This window comes from Cydia fagiglandana, chromosome 2, assembly GCF_963556715.1.
Source record: "Cydia fagiglandana chromosome 2, ilCydFagi1.1, whole genome shotgun sequence".
Lineage (NCBI taxonomy): Eukaryota > Metazoa > Arthropoda > Insecta > Lepidoptera > Tortricidae > Cydia > Cydia fagiglandana.
Window position 1 is genome coordinate 27734628 of NC_085933.1, and position 21017 is coordinate 27755644.

Consider the following 21017-nt stretch of genomic DNA (forward strand, 5'->3'; position numbering starts at 1 on the left):
AAGTGAAAAGAAAAGTCCTGTGGCGATGGGTTGAGGTAGAAAGGTCTGGCTTTGCAAGTCGGGCTTTGTCCAAGACCTGCACACAGGCGGCACGGGGAGAGTGGTCGTTTTTGCGCTGCACTGGAACAACAGCGCGAATTGGGCAGCACCCCGCGCGACAAAGCAGCCCTATTTAGGGAGGCACTGCTTTCCTCGCTCAGCCGAGGAGGGAGCTAGAAAAGGTGCTCCAAAAAACTGCTTGTTCCATCTTAACTTAGGGAGGTAGTAACCACGGCTGCCTGTGCATCCCTATTGACGTGGTCGAAATACGAAAAATAAGTTTACCAATAAACCTAAATCAACCAACCTTATCTTCGGTGCCTGGAATGTGCGCACTCTTCTCGATCGTGATTGTAATTCCTGTCCGGAGCGGAAAACAGCTATAGTGGCACGAGAGCTGCGCCGCTACAATGTTGACATAGCTGCGATCAGCGAAACACATCTTGCTGATGAAGGAGAGATAGTGGAGAAGGGCGGCGCCTACACATTCTTTTGGAAAGGTACCGCTGCGCATGACCCCAGACGCTCAGGCGTCGGATTTGCCATAAAAAATGAAATAGCTAAGCGTTTAGAAGAATGTCCCGTTTACATCTCGGACCGTGTGATTTCACTGCGAGTACACCTGCAGCATAATAACTTTCTAAATGTCATTAGCATATACGCGCCAACTCTAGATAAATCCGATGACATTAAGGATCAATTCTACGAAGAACTTACGCAAGCTCTTTCTAAAGTCAAATCTCGCGAACAAATATTGCTACTGGGTGACTTCAATGCTAGAGTTGGCCGTGATTACGAGGCTTGGCCTAACGTACTCGGTAGACATGGCATCGGGAATATGAATAATAATGGTCAACTTCTACTCAGCCTCTGTGCCCAATTTGACCTGTCCATAACTAACACCTTTTTCCGACTGCCATCTAAGCACAAGGCTACTTGGATGCATCCTCGTTCAAAGCACTGGCACCTCATTGACTATGCCATTGTGCGACATCGAGATATTGGTCAAGTCAATATTACACGCGTCATGAGAGGCGCCAATTGCTGGACTGATCACCGACTTGTGCTAACTAAAATTAACATAAGTCTTCGTCGGCCTTCTAGGCGCAATGTTGTAAAAACTGTGCGCACGAATATAGAAAACCTTCAATGCATTCCGACAAGAGAGGTATACATTGAAGCCGTAAATGAAGTTTTGTCTTCAGTTGATGTTCAAAGTGAAGCTCTTGAAATATCCTGGCAGACTCTGTCTACAAATCTCATGGAAGTTAGTTCTAAGGTATTGGGCCTCAAACCCTATAAACAGGAGGACTGGTTTGATGAGTATGACGAGACGTTCACTGAGGCCTTTAACAAACACAGAGACCTTCTCAAAAGGCAAAGTTTTGGTATCGGACAAGTAGGAGAGTTAGTAAGCATTAAAGAGAGCAGCGCTAGAATTAGAAAACTTACCAGGGATGCCAAAGATAAATGGTGGCAAGAAAAGTCTCAACAACTGCAATGGCTGTCGGATACCAACCAGCTGGGAGCTTTTTATGGCGAAGTCCGAAAGCTGATACGGCCAGCAAGCCACTGCTCTGTTCCCATAAAATCGAGTGATGGCGTTTCACTAACCAACAAGGCGGGCATAATGAATCGTTGGGTACAGCATTATAGTCACTTGCTTAACGTTGATCGACAAGCAGATCTTGAATTTATTAACTCACTACCGCAGTCGCCGCCACAAACAGAGCTTGCCGATCCACCGACGCTTGAGGAGACTATAGTAGCTATAAAGCAATTGAAAAACAAAAGGGCGGTAGGTGTTGACAATATCTGCGGAGAGTTGCTTAAGTACGGAGGTGACAATCTGCATAACACCTTATGGAAATATTTTGTGCGTATGTGGGATGAGGAGCATGTACCAGAAAGTTTTAAGATCTCCCGAATATGTTCCCTGTACAAAGGCAAAGGAGACCGTTCCGACTGTAATTCCTATAGGGGCATATCGTTACTTTCAACCCCGGGAAAAGTGTTCGCTAGAATACTCCTCAACCGCCTACTGCCATTGTCGGAAACTATACTACCCGAAACCCAATTTGGGTTCAGGCCGGATAGGGGGACATGTGAAGCCATCTTCTCCGTTCGCCAACTGCTTGAAAAAAGCAGAGAGCAACTTCAACCTATGTTCCTATGTTTTGTAGATCTTGAAAAAGCCTTCGACAGTGTCCCCCGCGAAGCACTCTGGACAATTTTGACAAAGCTTGGATGCCCTGACAAGTTTGTAAAACTACTACGACTCCTACATGATAAAATGAAGTGCTGCATTACTATCAACGGCGAACAGTCTGAGCTTTTCTCCGTTTCATGCGGAGTCAAGCAGGGCTGCGTTCTTGCACCGACTCTGTTTGCACTTTATTTCGCATTTGTTGTTCGGGAGTCTATGAAAAACTTGTCAGAAGGCATAGGCATTCGGTTCCGCATGGATGGAGGACTTTTCAACATTTCAAGATTTAGATCCCGTACCAAAGTATCCTATGCTGTAATGACAGAAATTATGTACGCGGATGATTTATGCTTTGTATCAAATTCAGCGGAAGGTCTACAAAGATTAATGTCAAGTCTTCATGATGCTTGCACTACATTTGGTCTTAAAATAAATGTCAAAAAGACGGAAGTCATGGCCAACGTCCCTGACAACGAACCAAATGCGAGTGTATGTATCGGTGACGAGATGTTGAAGCGGGTGGAGAGGTTCAGGTATCTTGGTAGCACGATAACAGCAAAGTACGACCTAGATGCTGAAATAAATGCTAGAATTGGTGCTGCAGCTGTGGCGTTCGGGAAACTCCGGCCAAAGGTATTTCGCTCCCATGACCTGAAGCTCTCCACTAAAATTAGTGTATACATGGCAGCGGTGCTGCCGAACCTGCTGTACGCATCTGAGACATGGGTCCTTTACCGTAAGCATATACGTACACTTGACAGATTCCACCTTAAATGCCTCCGAGATATTATGAATATCAAATGGACGGACCGGGTCAGAAACACAAACGTCCTGAGGCGCGCAAATGTCGGAGGCATTGAGGTGTATCTGATGAGGCGGCAGCTGCGGTGGTGTGGGCACGTGTCTCGGATGTCAGAAGACAGAGTGGCGAAGCGTATCTTCTTTTCAGAACTCCAGAATGGTAAGCGTAAAAGCGGTGGCCAGTACTTACGATATAAGGATGTTCTGAAAAGACATATGAAGAGATGCCAACTAGAGCCCTCTGACTGGGAGAGGAAGGCAGCGCAGCGGCCCGAATGGCGGCGCCTCATTAATGATAGAGTTAACATTTTTGAGACGGAACGCCGCAGTGAGCTCGACAAAAAACGTGATGAGCTTAAGACTCGGCCGACAACCTCAATTTCCTACAACTATGTAGGTGGTGTGCTGACGTGCCCAAAATGCGCTCGAGTATTTAGCAAGAAGATAGGGTACGTGAGCCACCTAAGAGCGCATCAGAGAGTGGATCAGCTACACTCTAATAACACGAGCTAAAAATTGCCTAGTCCAGAGCACACAGTCGCTGGGGCCGAAATCGGTCAGGAGAGCATCATCATCATCAAATAAGTGAAACGTTCTTTTAAAATAAGAGAAAACAAAAAGTTGCACTACGAACTTTTCGTCGAATACAATATAGCAGCCAAAGTATAATACTATAATACTATAGTTAGGTAGGTAGTCATAGGTAAGTAGTTTTGGTAGTGTTATTTTTATTAGCTTAATTCAATCTTTGTGAAAAAGATCGTGTGTGAAACAACCTCCTAATGCAATGTTTTAACTTAAAATGAGAATTCAACAACATTCTATAAAAACAAAGTAAAAGATAAAAAAAATAGTAAGAACATAACTATTTCTCTTCTTTTTAACCGACTTCCAAATCTCAAAAAAGGAGGTTATCAATTCGGTTGTATGTTTTTTTTTTTTTTTATTAAAATATCTTTAGAGTATCTTATAGTGTCTGAGGTCCTTGAGGTTTTGAGATCAAGTTTGAGGCTTAGCACTACGCCGCGTAGCACGGAGTAGCGCGTAGCAGCATTTTTCCTTTGTAGCGAAATCGAAGCGTAGCAGCATAGAATATTTTTCCTACTCGTCGACTATAATTCTTGAATTAAGATTTCTTATACCAAACTTCAATTGGGTATTTTTAATGTATGGGCTCCCAACTCAACTATAATATTCATTACGATACAGTTTAGTCAACTATAATGAAATTGACAAATCACAGCTCTCCGCGATCAACAGGACGAAACAAAACCAAAGCTCAAATTAATTATTTATTTTAGGTTGTATAGTAGAAACAATTGGTTCATAAATCAGGAACGCGCATGTGACACCCTTAAAATAGCAACATCCATAGACTACGAAAACCACTTAGTGTTGCTTGTTAGTCTCCATAGGCTACGGTGGCCAAAATCGAGAAAACAACTGTCTAAAAATTTAACTTAGCGCGGAGCAAGTACCAGGGCCTCATGAGTTACGAGAAGATGTCGTTGACCAACGCGCCGGGCGCGGCGGCGGGGGCGCGTATCAGTATGAAGGTATCGCGGGGACTTGCGTATTTTAGCTGTGTATACTTTTGGTTTGGTTTGTTTGTATGATTCTACTAGTTTAAAGTATTATTTATGTTGGCTCGTAGAAAAAGTATTGTATACAATAGTGATATAATCAAGCTTTTCAATCTCGTACCTGACTTAGGCAACTCAGCAAGCTTCGTTGCCTAAACACGGTACTCGACTGAAAAGCTCTCTATTATATCACGATTGTATAAAATACTATTAGAATCATATTTGCTTTTATTTAAACTGTCGTGAGCTATATTAAAGATCTCTGCCCACTACACCGTATCATACCATGACCGTGCTATGAACGTGTCAGGCAAAAAAATATTCTTTGTATAATGTGTAACGTGTCTAGGACAGCCCACATAGATGGCGAGCGACTCAAAATACGCGGGTTGAACTGTAAGATAATTTTAATATCACATTCGCTGTTTTCCCGAATAACCCCGATTGAGAAAGAACGTAATCATACTACGTAATATCAACCCCGAGGTATGCCTAAATCCAATGGTATTTATAAGACTTTTATGAATCCAATGTGTCCAATCATCTACTGTTTTATTTTCGTTTACTGCTCTCAACTCACCAAAAGCCTCTCCTAATAATCCCTGTACAAAGAACTAATAAAATAAATAAACTAAAACAATAAATATTAGGAAAATAATATTTTTGGTAATAATTTATATGGAACTCCGCAAAGTAACGCCTGTTTCTCTTAATAAAAATTAACACATTTATTATTATTTTATTTGGCCGTAATTGCGCGTCAAACGTGACCGAAGCTAAATTGAAATCACGATGATATTAATGATATTGAATTCCGTCAGCAAATACCATTCGTTAGAGTTAATTAATATGATTTAGCAATTTATCGAGGGCACGGGGAGAGCAACTATTTACTGAAGCGGGGAGGCCGAGACACGCGGTGTATGGACTCTCAATTGGGATACAAAAATATATGCTTCTTCAGAAACTTCATGCCGCGCACAGCTAAACTGTGGAATGAACTGTCGCACTTCCGGACCGATACGACTTTCAAACCTTCAAGGAAAAAGCGTACCTACCCCCATCTCAAAGACGGTAAAAAGTTATCGCCGAGAAACAGAAAATTCTCATGTCCATTGAACATTGTTATTCGCGGCAGTGGCTACTGGTTGTATGTATTGAAACTGAGTCCATATTGGTGAGGTCGGTGGTGGATCGGCGGCGGTGGCGCCTCCCGGCCCCGGCCCGGGGGTAATGATTATTAATATAGTTTGGCGGTCGCAACTTGTCTAATATCGCCGGCACTCTTCCCTTAATGACATACTTGTTACAATACCGAGCCATTTACCATATTACGCTTATTAACACTAGTACAGTTCGTAACGGCAAATCTAGGCAAAATAATTTAAATTGTTATTTGTTTACCGGTTTGCTGTAATATTATACTTTGACGTATTTACACAGATCGACCTACCTCCAACCAAACTAAGCAAAATGTATTGTGTACAAACAGAATTAAATATATACTCGTAGTTACAGCCAAATATATGGTAGGTAACATATTATAATATACATTTGGCACTTTGGCCGTCAACATCAATTTGATGCTGAATGTATTACGGGAACTAAACTATGCATTATTTAATGCACACTACATCGATACCAATTTATCAATTCAATATTTTCTATGCCCATCAATCCATAACCCAAGCACACATACGAGTATGTGTTAAGGTGGCCACTGACGAGCCTTCCGACAGTCCAAATAGTGTGGCTGCAATCTAAAATCGGTCCGTGAATGTCAAAAACGTAGAATGTCCAAAATCGGTCCGTGAATGTCAAAAACGTACAATGTTTATGCCGTCCATTTGGATGAATCCATTGTAACGGCATCCATTTGGAAGGCTCGTCAGTGGCCTGCTTTACAAGCACACTTAATAAATGTCTTGTACATAATGTTACAAGATTATTATATTCGACTGTAATTTATTAAAAAAGTCGTCGACATCACTCGCACGAGTAAGCCTTAAGGGGCCCACTGATTACCAGTCCGCCTGCAGTCTCTGGCCTTATCGGGCGGCCTGCCGTCCTAGACCAATAACGTCCACAAACATAAGCGATTATTGCCGGCCGGCAATGGTCTGCTGCCACCTCTGCGACTACATACGAGTCGTCACTTTCCCACCGTACGGCCGCCCGCCGGCAATAGTCTGATATAATTTTGACAGGTCCCTACAAATTGACAGTTCGCCGGACGATAACAGCCTGTCAGTTGGCCGTAAAAGGCCACACATTAACAGTTCTATTTCAGATTTTGGACTGACGGCTATTCAAAATACGGCTCGTCGATTCCGGTCAGCGTCGACAGATATCTGCCGGACAGTCCGTGGCCTGCAGGCCAATTTACACACACATTATCAGATAGCCGGCCGGTGGCCTGTCGGCCGTCATCTGCTGTCAGTCGACGGCCTTCAGTTTCACGTTTTTCAACTAGTTTAATTTTTTCAGGAAAACGGACAGTCGACGTCAAAGATAATGTTTACACTTGTGGACCTTATTCCGTTGTAATAAGGCAAAAAATGTAAACATTTTTGACTACTACAGTGAAACCTGGTTAATTGGTTACTTGGATAAATGGAAAACCTCAATAGTTACAACCAAAGCTCTGGTTCTGGTCCTTTGGAACCAAAGGTCCTCTATAATTGAAATAATGAAACTTTTTTAGTCATTATTATTAGTTACATGAAATTTGATTTTAATGTTTTTTTAGGGTTCCGTACCCAAAGGGTAAAACGGGACCCTATTCCGTCCGTCCGTCCGTCCGTCCGTCCGTCTGTCACCAGGCTGTATCTCACGAACCGTGATAGCTAGACAGTTGAAATTTACACAGATGATGTGTCTGTTGCCGCTATAACAACAAATACTAAAAACAATAAAATAAAGATTTAAGTGGGGCTCCCATACAGCAAACGTGAATTTTGACCAAAGTTAAGCAACGTCGGGCGTGGTCAGTACTTGGATGGGTGACCGTTTTCTTTTTGCATTTTTTTCCGTTTTTTTTTGCATTATGGTATGGAACCCTTCGTGCGCGAGTCCGACTCGCACTTGCCCGGTTTTTTTATGTTTGCCTCCGTAATTAAACAGATTGCATAAAGTAGACCTACTCTATAATTGTAACAGTTTCAAATAGTTCCACTGTTTGGTCCTATTTATTATTTCTACTAGTAAGATAGGATATACTTTATATATTTATTTATTTTATTATTTTAAACTTTATTGCACAAAACAAGTTAAAGGTACAAAAGGTGGACTTAATGTTTTAAGTTATAATTCTTTACCAGTCAACTACTGGCCCAACCAGAAACTATTTTACAAGCTTTTATTACCTAACTGGCTTTCAAATCTGAAAAGGCCGGACGGAGGTTATCAATAGGGAATATTACGCGAAACTCTGCGTAGGGGGCGCCAGACCGTTACAGAAACGAAATACTACCAGAAAAAGGTGACGAAGTGGATTACTATATCTGGTGATTTACGTAATTTTTTTGTTTGATTTCTTGTAAATTATAAAAATCTTTTATTACAAGGTATCAAACAAAAAAATCACCCGTAAACCGCCCAAGTAGACCTAATAGTATGTAGAAAAGTTTATAAAGAGTAGAATGAATAAAACAAATACATAATAGTAAAAGTATTTTTATTTCTTTCAATTTTATTTACAAAGATAGCACCTAAATAAGAGCCGGTGTAATTAAAAGTAGGTTGAATCCACCGCTTGCAGCTTTTGACTTCATATCCTTTTTTTGTAATAATTGTCCCATAGTAGGAGAATTTCGGGTAGGTAATATCGCCTCGCCACGCTCTGTAACTCCGAATACAGTTTGCTCCAGATATTCTCTTAAGTAAAAACGGAATGAATTAATGTTGTCATAATTCGGATCCAACTTGTAGCTGAAGAATTTCAGGCATAGATCTTATCTCTTGTCTAAGCAGGTACCTCCATACTTGCGCTAATGTTCCTACCTCGTGTCTTTATAGCGGAATCAAATCGCACAATTTTTGCAGAATGTCAGTCGTGAAAAATAATTAAAATTGTGATATTATATTTTCGATTTACTTATAAAGGTATTTTTCATAGCTAGTCTTTTCATTGCTAGCTGCCGTGAACGCCAACGATGGTGTACCTCCCGCCGTTGTCTTGAGAACTATTAAAATTTTAACCAGTGTTGTAGGTAATATTGGGAGGCTAATTTACTTATTTGAATCTTTGAATGCATGCTCCTTTTTTACTCGGTTACACTTTCAGCAATCAATAATCATGCCTGTATTTTCGAATATATAAGCCACGCAAATACAATATGTCACATTTAAAATTAATAGAGAAAAAATAAGGTTTATGTTATAATTTTCTTTACGACATTTATTTTTGACTGACAGTAAACAACAGTTGCGAGGTAACAACATGATAAATAAAGAAAAGTCTTGACAAACTAGATACATGCAACCTTCGCATTGTTGTATTCAGGCCTTAAAATTGTATAAATTTTATACTGACATCTGGTGACGTAGTTTGCACATTCGGAATAATTTTATTTCAATTTGACAGAAGCCCTACCGTATTTAAGATTAATAAGGTCTACTGGCCGTAAATTGTGTATGAAATTACAAGCAAATATCAGCCTCAAAGAATTAAGTATTGGATCCGTGATGTTCGAAGACAAAAAGTCGTATGCTTATATTGCTTATTAGGGACTATGAACTCTTAAGTATTAGGAATAAAATAGAATTTACTAATTCTGTAACGTGTGTCGATCGCCGGCCGGCTACCTCATGATGTGTGTTTGACTGGACTCGAGGCCACGGACTGTCCGGCGGATATCTGTCGGCGCTGACTGGAATCGTCAGGCGGCCACACACGATCAGTTCGTGTAAGTCGTCAGGCCGAAAACTGACAGAAAACTGTTAGTGTGTGGCCTTTTGCGGTCAACTGACAGGCTGATATCGTCCGGCGGACTGGTAATCAGTGGGCCCCTTTACTCGATAATAATATAGGTAATAAATTAAATAATTTCCATCGTTCTCAAAAGCTTCACAAATTCAATGACTTTTGTATTGAAATCGTGTCATTTCATGTTTCGTTGGAATCCCCGTGAAAGGACCCACACACGCGGAAGGGCCTCTGCTCTGACACGCATAAAAACCATAACAACAAATGAAAACTCATTTTATTGTCAACCGTATTCTCAGGTTTTAAAGTGTAATTTCAAACTAGTTTTCTAGTGGTTCCTATAACTGTTAGGTATGCGTGAAGAGCGCTGTAGAGAGTTGATCATTTTGTAACGTTATCAATTAACTCACGGGGAGCATTCAAATTATAACTCTGTTATTGATTTGATATTCAATATATGATAGGTGCTACTCTCGCATCGCGCACGTATACATTGGGTGGATCATTTTTTTTTTGTTATTCTGTCCCATCAGCCAGTAGTTCCTAAGATATATTTAAGAAGTGAAGCCATCCAGATTTTTGATGGGAGGTTTGTTTCAGGTTTGGTGACGCCTGAGTTTATTAAATAATAACTGTTTAAGTTTAATTGTAGATTCTATGTCACGTTTGGTATAATTTTTAACTGAATCAAAGATGCAGACCGTACCAAATTTCATCTAAATCAGTTCAACTAGTATATTTTATTCCCCATACAAACCTCTACCCACCTTTTGATCCAGATGATCCATTATGAAAAGGGCTTATAGCTGCCATTAAAATGTATGTTTGGTTATTTTAAATACTTACCATAAGACCGGGGTTTTAAGAGTGACCCAGGTGACTATAATCAGGGCAACGAGTCACAAGAAACAGTTGATTTACCCAAGTCCGAGTACGATCGAGTAAGTACTCGTGAGTGTAAGCGCGAGTAAAATGCGCTGGGAGTAATTATCAAATCAATAAGAATTTTAAATTTTGGATTGGCTCCTGCCACCCTCCGACATTCAAAGTATTGTTAAGGGCGAAATTAATAAAAAGTTCAGCCTTTGGTTCGAAAGCCTTTTAGGCGAGTTCACTGGAATGGGTTATTTATTAATGATACCTACCTAAAAGATCGAATATAATGGAAGAAATTGGAAAGTTACTTTGAGATGGAGGGTGATTTAAATAGGCGTAGGTTTTGAACGCTATTTTAGTTATTTAAGATGAATAATTTACCGTGGTCATTAGTTTCTATGAAAGATTAATTTTATTTTTAGAGGTAGAATTAAGGCTCAACAGCCTCTGAAAAATTATAATTTAACAAAAATGTGTAAATTAATACTTGTATTGTACTAGGTACTAAAGGACTACATAATAATAGATAAATACTTTTTAACTACACACCTCACACAGTTTACAATACCTACTCGTCCTACAAGTAATATAATATCATATATAAGGCGTCCTCTGTGTCTCTCTGTGCTTTTACAGCCTTATGTCTTCGTGTTCCGAACGTAATTATTGTGTGTTCTAGATGATAACCTCGATACCTGCTAATAATACAGTTTGTATTTGTAACGGCCTTCGCATGCCTGTCGTCACGGCAAATGTGTGTCAATACTACATATACATACACCTACGCTTACAAGTCATCGTCGTTGCCGTTAAGTTACAAGTTAATCAGTTAAATCAGTCAGGAGTATCATCATCATAACCATCGTCGTCAATAGTAGATAGCTAATCGCTACTAACAGTATAGATTTGGAAACAACTCTGTCTGTTCTTACCTCTTCTCGCTTTAACCACTGAATTTTGTCCAATTTGTGGAGGGGCGTGCTTATTAATGGTTTTATTTTAATCTAAGTCTCTTGCCGGGGTTCTACTTACCGGTTATTAAACTTTAATTTAGCTAAATTACTACAAAACAATTAAAACGTTACTAATATTTTGTGTTTGTGAGAAAAATATATTATTATAATTACAGTTATAGTGACTTTTGGAAGTAAATATAACAGGAGCCATCTTTTAACGGTATAAAAGAATAAAGTGGGTAATATTATTCGTGTGTGGCAACCCTAATAATTTGTCAGTTCAAGGAATAATATTAGGCACCACCATTAAATAACATTAAAAAAATAGTCCTTTAAAGCAAAACATAATATAAAGATTACAGGACTCCTGTAATACAACCCAGCAGCCAAACGATCGAAATTGAGTGCTCAGAGCGCGTTGATCGCTTTGACAAACTCACTTTACTCGCAGCGACATCATGTGGATCTAATAAACCCCCAACATCTCTCGCCCAACCTTTATTACTGCGTGTTTTTATACACCGCCATTCCAAATACGCCACTCAACTAGAAATCAAGCTAATCACAACCTTTTCCCATTGAAATAAAGACTCAAAAGCTTTTTGAGAACGGTAAACATAACGCTGTAAATTCAGCGCCTATTATACCATTCCGCGGCACGTGCTATGGGATTTTAACTCTCAATCCTTGGGAATAAGAGGAGCAGTGGATGTTGATTCAGAAATAGAAGCGGCGGGAGTTGTTCGACACTTAATTACTTTTCGAGGATCCACTGATTCTGTATATTTGATTGTGGACTATCGACTCCGTTTAACACAAGCTCGAGGAATGTAAATTCATTTCATTACGTTTCGATTTCCTGGTTTAGGAGCGTTTAAAGTATCTGTATTTTGCTTTGAAAGTACCTAGCTTAAGTAACTTAATATTAAATTGACATTCACCGTACATTCCCGGTCCAAAGAGTTATAATTGATTCTATAATGTACCGTCGATAACGAGTTTAGAGATCAAGAAATGTACAGGAATTGTCAGTGTCACGTGTCAATTGTGAAGTCGGTGAAGACTCCAGGCTCCAGTGAAACAGTTTGACCATTATCACCTAACGATGACAATTTCCTGTACACATCTGCATCCGTATGTAACAACGGTACCTGGCCCCTGTTTCAGCACGCTGAAAATTGTAGCCTGACATTGATAACCGCTATACATTGCTGGTCCTACGAGTAAATATTGATGCTACAAGAATATATTGTCGTTACACTTTACTACCTTACCTACTGGACAGAAATAATCAGTCAGGTGTCACATGTCCAGTTGATGAAATAGCGTCTGACATCAATGATTAGTTACCTACTAGTTGAATTAACCGTAAAAAAGGTAACTCAACACGAAAAGAAGAAGTTGAATAAACAATTAACGGAGTAACAACTATTGTAATTGTCAGCGTGGTGAAAGTGGCGGTTAGACTGTTGATATGATTAAATAGCAGATTATGGATTTACATTCAGACAACCTTGCATCGAGTAACAACCCTAGTGCACCGAACGTTGATAAACAAGACAAAGTGCGGGTAGTTCTAACATCTCGCTCGGCTAGGAGATATAGATGCCAACTTTAGTCAGTCTTCTCCGAGACAACGGGGACAACGCCGTCCTCGAAAATATATAAATTTAAACACTTAATTATACGCGAGTAGCGCCCCGCCCCGGCTTCGCACGGGTTGACAAATTATACACCAAAACGTCCAAAACCTTTGTCAAGAATAACGGTATCGATAAATGAAAACCGCATGAAAATCCGTTCGGTAGTTTTTGAGTTTATCGCGAACATACAAACAGTCAGACAGACGCGGCGGGGGACTTTATTTTATAAGGTGTAGTGATTAAGTCCCGTTTTGCTAAATAATAATGAGTAATAATCGTAAAGTTTAAATCAGTGCATTGTACACTTGCATCTTGTTATAATAAAAAGAAACAAGAAAGCTCTTTAAAATGAGTGATGGTAACATTGGTAACATTTAGCCCAGGCGTCGGTACCAAGAATCCGTCCCGGTTGGCGCGCGCACAACCCGTTATGATATTATGATCGCTGTCACATTGTTTTGTGTCTGGCTGTCTGCTGTGGCAGTTGTCATTACTGAGTGTATGACCTTTTGTAAATCTAATTACAAAGAGGTAAGGTCTACTAATGGGCAGTGAAGTGGGCTGTTATATAAGTGTTACCATTTCACCAGTTGATTGGGTACTAAGTCTGCTAAATGACGTAGTTATTAAACGATGAGCTTTCATCTACGCCATTTATCTAGATGATGATGTCGTAATACATGTATATATTATTTTGACAGCGATAAAGTAGATAGATGAATTAAAATAACCATAAGAAATCAAACTATTTGATTTTTTGCTGTTTTATAACAAAAAAAAATAACAACTAGATGTCTTATAACAGCGCAGGCTTCATCAAAGAATACATACAAACTTTTTATTGTTATATGTCTTTAAAAGAGAAGGTAAGTTTTCCACCTGTTTTTGTTATTTTACAACCACATAATCATCAACATCATATCAGTGCTTTCATTTCGACAACTAAGCATAGGCCTCTTGTAGCGTACACTTGTCCCGGTCCTGAGCTAAACTCATCCAGAAGTGAACCGCAATCTGCCGAATGCCGTCCACCAACAAGTCAACGGACACGCTAGATGTTTCTTTCATCCGGAAGCGCTCACCATTTTACAACAACTATTACCTATTTGAATGAATGAATGAATGATTGTTTATTTGCGGAATATGGGTTACAATAAGTTGTTACAATATTAGTTATATAGGCCACCATACTCTACTTAAATTAAGCATGCAAATATAAAATCTAGATTTCGTGGCTGGAAATCACACAAAATAAAGATGCCTTATAACTAAAATAAATGTAAATTCTTACATTAAACTATAACTAGCTCCTATTACTAAACTTAGCATTTAAAAACTCGCTTATAGAGTAAATACATAATTCACATAGCCACATAGTGATAAAAGCTTGTAGCGCTTAAAGACCGGTTTACACGAGTCAAGAGGCTTTAGTGAAAATATTGCTCTTACACATTTCTTCTGTTTGACGAATGCTTTTGTCATATCAGTGGAGTTTCCCCATATGATCAACCCATAACGAAGAATAGACATGATGTACCCATGGTATGCTACAAGTGCCGCTTCTCGCGATACAGTTTCACGTAGTCTTCGTAGTGGGAAAATGAATTTATTTAATTTCTTACAAACCTGTTCTACATGAGTTTTAAAATCGCCTAATTCATCTAAATGGATTCTCAAGAATTTAACACATTTTTCTTGATCAACAGGGTCCCCCTTAAAATTAATGTCTAGTATTTTAGCCTTCCCTCTACGAGAAAGAAATTGTATGTGTTTAGTTTTACTTATATTTATTGATAAGTTGTTACTTTCTAACCACTGTATCGTCCTGTGTAATGTTTGATTAATTTCTTGCTCGTAGTTATTTTCATCTGTGCATGGTATGATAATAGACGTATCGTCTGCAAATAATACAGCTGGATGAGACGTTACTTTAGGTAGATCATTAATATATTACTTTGATTACTTTGTAAACTCCTCCCTCCATCACACGACGACCCTGCCACTGCACATGCCATGATTTGTGTATTTCTAGACATAACGTTCATGTCCAACCATTTTTCACTAAAAATGTATTAACCTTATTTAACCAAAGATGTAAGATCTACCTATAGTTCAAAGTGTTGCTGTTAGTAAACGGTTAATACCGTCGTATCGTGTGGCTACAGTAACCTATACAATGTTAACCGATATTTCCTAAACCTTATTACAGGGACGTTAGATCCAACGTTGGTCAATTGAGAGTTTAAAAAAGTGTCTCCTGCATTGATGCCATAATAACCTCCCAGCTGATCGCGATATTGGCAGACGGCAGAAATCTATTTCTACATTTTTGTAAGTAAGGCACGCGACCACACCACCGCAGCTGCGCCTACCGCATGCTAATTATATTTTAACATACTTCTGGTCATTGGCTCGGATATTTTAAATTTGTCAGAAACCTAATGTACTTAAACATTCTAGTCCTCGACATACGCTAATGCCCAATATGTGACGCCCTGCTGTCACCTCTAATATTGATAATGACTAATGACTTATCTAAGTTTAAAGATGACATTTACTGGGACAGTGATGAACACGTGGAGGTCTACCTTACTCATATTATTTTTTGGTATCGCAGAAGACACACAGAAATCTGATGAAATAAGTATATGTAGTAAAGACGTGTTTTCTTTGGGTTACCTTGACAAAATACATTTGTCTAATATTTAATCTCCAATTGCCAAGTGGTTACTACCTTTTACCTTTATGTAAATCTGCTATTGATTTTTCTTTTGTGGTGCAATATAGTGTATTTACTTACTTACTTTTCTGAGAAACAACTTTCGGGTTAGGTCTCTTTCTGATAGATTACTTTCTTAGGACGTCACTTTTGAGATACCTATCTTTCGTAACGCCACATACTGAGTTTCTTTTATGTTTTCACTTCCTGAGGACGTCACTTAAGTAGTATAGTGAGTACCTCTAGATAATTTTCTCCGAACTTCTCATTCTGATGTTTTTTCATCCAAATACTATTTCATTGTATCCATAAAATTGAGAAATTATAGTTATTCTATCCACAATTTAATAACATGAATGATTTTTAAAGGAAATTCGATTTTATTTGTAGGATATGAAAATCGAAATAGTAACCTATCTAGAAAGTGACGTCTTCGAAATCCCGAACCGCATGAACCGCATCAGGTCCAACGCCAAGGACGTGTTAATCCGTGTTAATAATAATAACAATTTCGCTAAACTAGCTGGCTTTATATACCTACAAAACAAAACAGGCGCTGTTACGTGCAAAAACTAATTTGGGCTTCCCCTAATGTAAGTATACCTAAATTGAGAAAGAACAGTCATAATCTAAAACTATTAACCTAACCTAAACAATCGCAAACCTACCTACCTATTAAAAGTTTGTGAATAGGCTTACCTAAATATTGACATGACCCGACTATAAACATGACAACCAATTAAACAAAAGGATAGATAAATTAACAATGTCCCTAATGGGACAATTTGAGCATGGCTTTGACCCGAAGTGTAAATGCTAATCATTAGATCATAAAAACGAACCAGCATGAGTCTGAAGCAATAAAGTACCTGACGACTAAATAAAGCTTACTATGAACATCGGAAACTGAAATTTGTTTATCCCTGTTACTCATGCAAACAAGAGCGATACAAGCGATAGAGATGGATATAGACAAAGTTTCGCTTCCCAAAGTTCGCGGTAGGCCAGATTCGAGGTGGCGCCTCGCACCAAACATGACGATGCATCGGGCAGATGCCTGGCGTGACCGAAGTAATTCAACAAGCTATTTATATTGTTATCATGAACCAGTATATCCCCAGCCAACCGTAACCACAGCTGTCATGCACCGAGGTGCCAAATTAGCACGGACGAGAGCGGTTCAAGAATAGGGCCGGGTACGTGCCCGTTGCAGTGAACCTGCCATCACCTTTTTAGAACACGCGCTAAATATAGACCACTCCGTGGTTATTGGTCACTGGACGCTCCAGGCCGAGCTTGTAAGCTAGCGCTCTAAATTCTGTTTCAAAGTTCCGAATGTCGATTATCTTACGTCACACTTTCAGTTTTTACCGGTCAGTCTATTAGCGGCGCGACTCCCGCCGCTCCAGCGCTCTATTAATAGTCGAACGGAGCGATTTTTTCTTAATGTATTTACAGAACGGCTTCAGGTTCCCTGCGCCGCGGGATTCCGATAAAATTAGAGAATGCTCGTCTTTACTATTTATGGTAGTGCCGGAGGGGCTATATCGGGACGCGGCGGGAGGCGCGGCGTGGGGTGTTGGCTGCTGGCAGTGCCAGCGCGGGGGGGATGACGATGACAACACCTGCAGCGGCCACTGGACCGTCAAATAATGTAATCGAGCATCGAAGAAACTGACACCGCTGACGAGGTGACGCCTTGTCAACGATATCGGTTCTGAGATAACGATGCGAAGGGAAAGGGGGAGAGGAGTATGTACTTATGAAAACCAAAATAGATCGGTGTATAAAAAGAAATGATTGTAATTAAAATAAATAAATTAACCGTTTATTTATTAATTACATTTTGGCGTGAGATCCATAACGATCCCGAGTATAATAAAAATAAAAAAGAAATTAAATTTATATAAATTTTACAATAAATTACATTAATATAAGATGGCGTTATATTTAGATGTTCAGTTCTGTCAGGTATCACTACGTACAACGTACAAAATGCTGGTGTCCCCACTGGGGACCGATAGCACAAACACCACGAACACTGCACGGCCGCGGGGCGGGGCGCGGGCGGGGCGCGCGCGCCGCTCCGCTGCCGGCTGACCGCTGCTGGACGCTTAGAAGCACTTGCGGTGGACGATGCCAGGGCCGGACTCGTCGTACTCCTCCTTGGAGATCCACATCTGCTGGAAGGTGGACAGGGAAGCCAGGATGGATCCACCGATCCATACGGAGTACTTCCTCTCGGGGGGAGCGATGATCTTGATCTTGATGGTGGAGGGAGCCAGGGCGGTGATCTCCTTCTGCATCCTGTCGGCGATACCGGGGTACATGGTGGTACCACCGGACATGACGGTGTTGGCGTACAGGTCCTTACGGATGTCGACGTCGCACTTCATGATGGAGTTGTACACGGTCTCGTGGATACCGCAGGATTCCATACCCAAGAAGGAAGGCTGGAACAGGGCTTCGGGGCAACGGAACCTCTCGTTACCGATGGTGATGACCTGACCGTCGGGAAGCTCGTAGGACTTCTCGAGGGAGGTGGAGGCGGCGGCGGTGGCCATTTCCTGCTCGAAGTCGAGGGCGACATAGCAGAGCTTCTCCTTGATGTCACGCACGATTTCCCTCTCAGCGGTGGTAGTGAAAGAGTAACCACGCTCGGTGAGGATCTTCATGAGGTAGTCGGTCAAGTCGCGACCGGCCAAGTCCAGACGGAGGATGGCGTGGGGAAGAGCATAACCTTCGTAGATGGGGACGGTGTGGGACACACCATCTCCGGAGTCCAGCACGATACCGGTGGTACGACCGGAGGCGTACAGGGAGAGCACGGCCTGGATGGCGACGTACATGGCCGGGGAGTTGAAGGTCTCAAACATGATCTGGGTCATCTTTTCCCTGTTGGCCTTAGGGTTGAGGGGAGCCTCAGTCAGGAGGACGGGGTGCTCCTCAGGCGCGACGCGCAGCTCGTTGTAGAAGGTGTGGTGCCAGATCTTCTCCATATCGTCCCAGTTGGTGATGATACCGTGCTCGATGGGGTACTTCAGGGTGAGGATACCTCTCTTGCTCTGGGCCTCGTCTCCTACGTAGGAGTCCTTCTGACCCATGCCCACCATGACGCCCTGATGACGGGGGCGACCCACGATGGACGGGAACACGGCGCGCGGCGCGTCGTCGCCGGCGAAACCGGCCTTGCACATGCCGGAGCCATTGTCTACTACGAGCGCGGCAACATCGTCGTCACACATGTTGGCGGTTGTGTTGGGTGTCGGGACGCGGGATGTTGACTCTACGGCAGCGAGACTGCGAGTGCGGAGAGGACGGCGCGGGAGGCTTATATATGCGCAGCCGAGCGCTGCGCTCGCGCCCATACAAGGCGTGCGCTCCGCCGCCCGCGGCTGCTACTTCGCGCCGCCGACCCCTGACCCTGGCGGCTCGGGGTGGCCTCCTACCCCAAAGATCACCCTCTAAGATCAATCCTATATCGATTCAAGGTCCTGAGCTCCTAGGTTCACGCTGCCACCTTATCGGGCGCTCACCGCGCGTCGGAACGAAAGTACTACGGGCGGTGGCGAGCCCTATTTAGGATTTCTTTCGCTTTTAACATAAATTTTATAGAATTTTTTAAATCTAACCCTTTATAATTAATATTTTAGCACATCAAATTAATAACAGATAACACATAAGTTACTGATAATTCGGTTCTTTTATTTAAGAATTGATCAAAGCCTATCATAAAACTTGATTTAAACACTTATCTTATCATCCTTTTATCTTAATAAAAAGTTTAGAAAAGACCAGTTAGAAAATTATGAAATCTGAAGTTGTATGTAGTTATTAGGAACTTTTTGTATTTTTAAATCTCACTAATTTTACTATTTAAATTAGTGAGATTTAAACCCCTAAAACTTAACGGTAACTACATAAAATAGCAACAGATTATTTTTATCAGCTGTTACCTCTCGAGTCGCATACAAATCGGAAGCGCTCGATCAAGTGCAGGGCGATTGGCAAGGGCCGATGCATCCTATTGATCTATTACCTATTGTTTACAAAGTATTAATACAATCGGTTCAACAGCGAAGTTCAGTGCGACAGATATATTTAGCTACCATTCATTGATCACCCTCAATCAGATACCAATAACATTACAACAATATTCCTGATTGACTTTCCTCTTCGTCTAGCTTTATATACATAGCTGGTTCTGTTTTGTAACGCTTGTTATATTTTCAGTTTGAGCGCGCATTGGGACGCGTGTACAGCGAGATGGCCGGGTGTAAGCGGCAGCGGGGTGGGAGGCTGCAGCGGGTGCATTGGCCGGCTATTCGCGGCAGGTGCGCGCGCGCTGCACTAATAACATGCGTAGCTGAAGTATGTGAGATGAGATGCGCGTAGATCGAAACTATTTTACGGTTTTACAGGTGAGGAAACAACGTCACAGTATAGGATGGTTGGTGAAGGGATTCTCAGTGATATTTTGGCCATTTTACGCATTACTCGCCTACATAAGTACTTACCTAATCAAAATTTCGCTATTGAAAAACTTTCTTTATATCTTTCGCAAGAGGAAATCATGATTTGTATGCGTATACGAATATAATAAATTATGAAATGTTGTGAAAAAAAAACAAGTATTAGTATATCTACAGTATCGTAAAAAGTAGATTTTCTTTCGTAATTGGTTACAAACCTTCGGTTGCCTACGCGGCGGAAAGGATTTAATAAATCCTAGAAGAATACTTAATATTCTTTCTCACATGAAACTTAAGGTGACAGTCCATTTCCAACGACAGCAGCACTACCATTCATTTTTACTATGGAAATTGACAATAACAACGACGCGTTCCTAGTAGTACAGCTGCGATCAGAAATGGAATGTTACCCTTAAGGTGACGTTCGGATGTCAACTGCAGCTGCATCACTGTTGTAGGTGACGCTCCGTTTCCAGCGACAGCTGCACTGCCGTGGCGGCTCGTTGGTGTTAGCGTCAATTTGCATATGTAGTAAAATGAATGACAATCCCAATTGACAGTAACGTCGCGACGGTAGTTGGAGCTGTCGTTGGAAATTGAACGTCACCCTTAGTCGTCGTTTTTGCCGCCGTTGTATCTGTCAATTTCCTTAATAAAATTAATGATATTTTCCGCCGCATTACTGCCGCGATTGTGACGTCCAATCTGTCACTCATTTTATTTATTTATTTTAATCTTTGTTGTACATCAAATTTTCAAATCAAAATGTCGATCAGTCTCTCTGTCTGTTTGCGG

The 21017-nt window shown here is 40.9% G+C and overlaps 1 protein-coding gene across 1 annotated transcript; it reads right to left on the reverse strand.

Moving 5' to 3' along the window:
• Positions 1-17646: 17646 nt before the first annotated feature.
• LOC134679549 (actin, muscle) lies at positions 17647-19068 on the reverse strand. The gene has a single exon (XM_063538505.1). It carries the CDS (start codon positions 18993-18995, stop codon positions 17865-17867), a length of 1131 nt encoding a protein of 376 aa, XP_063394575.1. The 5' UTR covers positions 18996-19068; the 3' UTR covers positions 17647-17864.
• Between the last annotated feature and the right edge of the window lie 1949 nt (positions 19069-21017).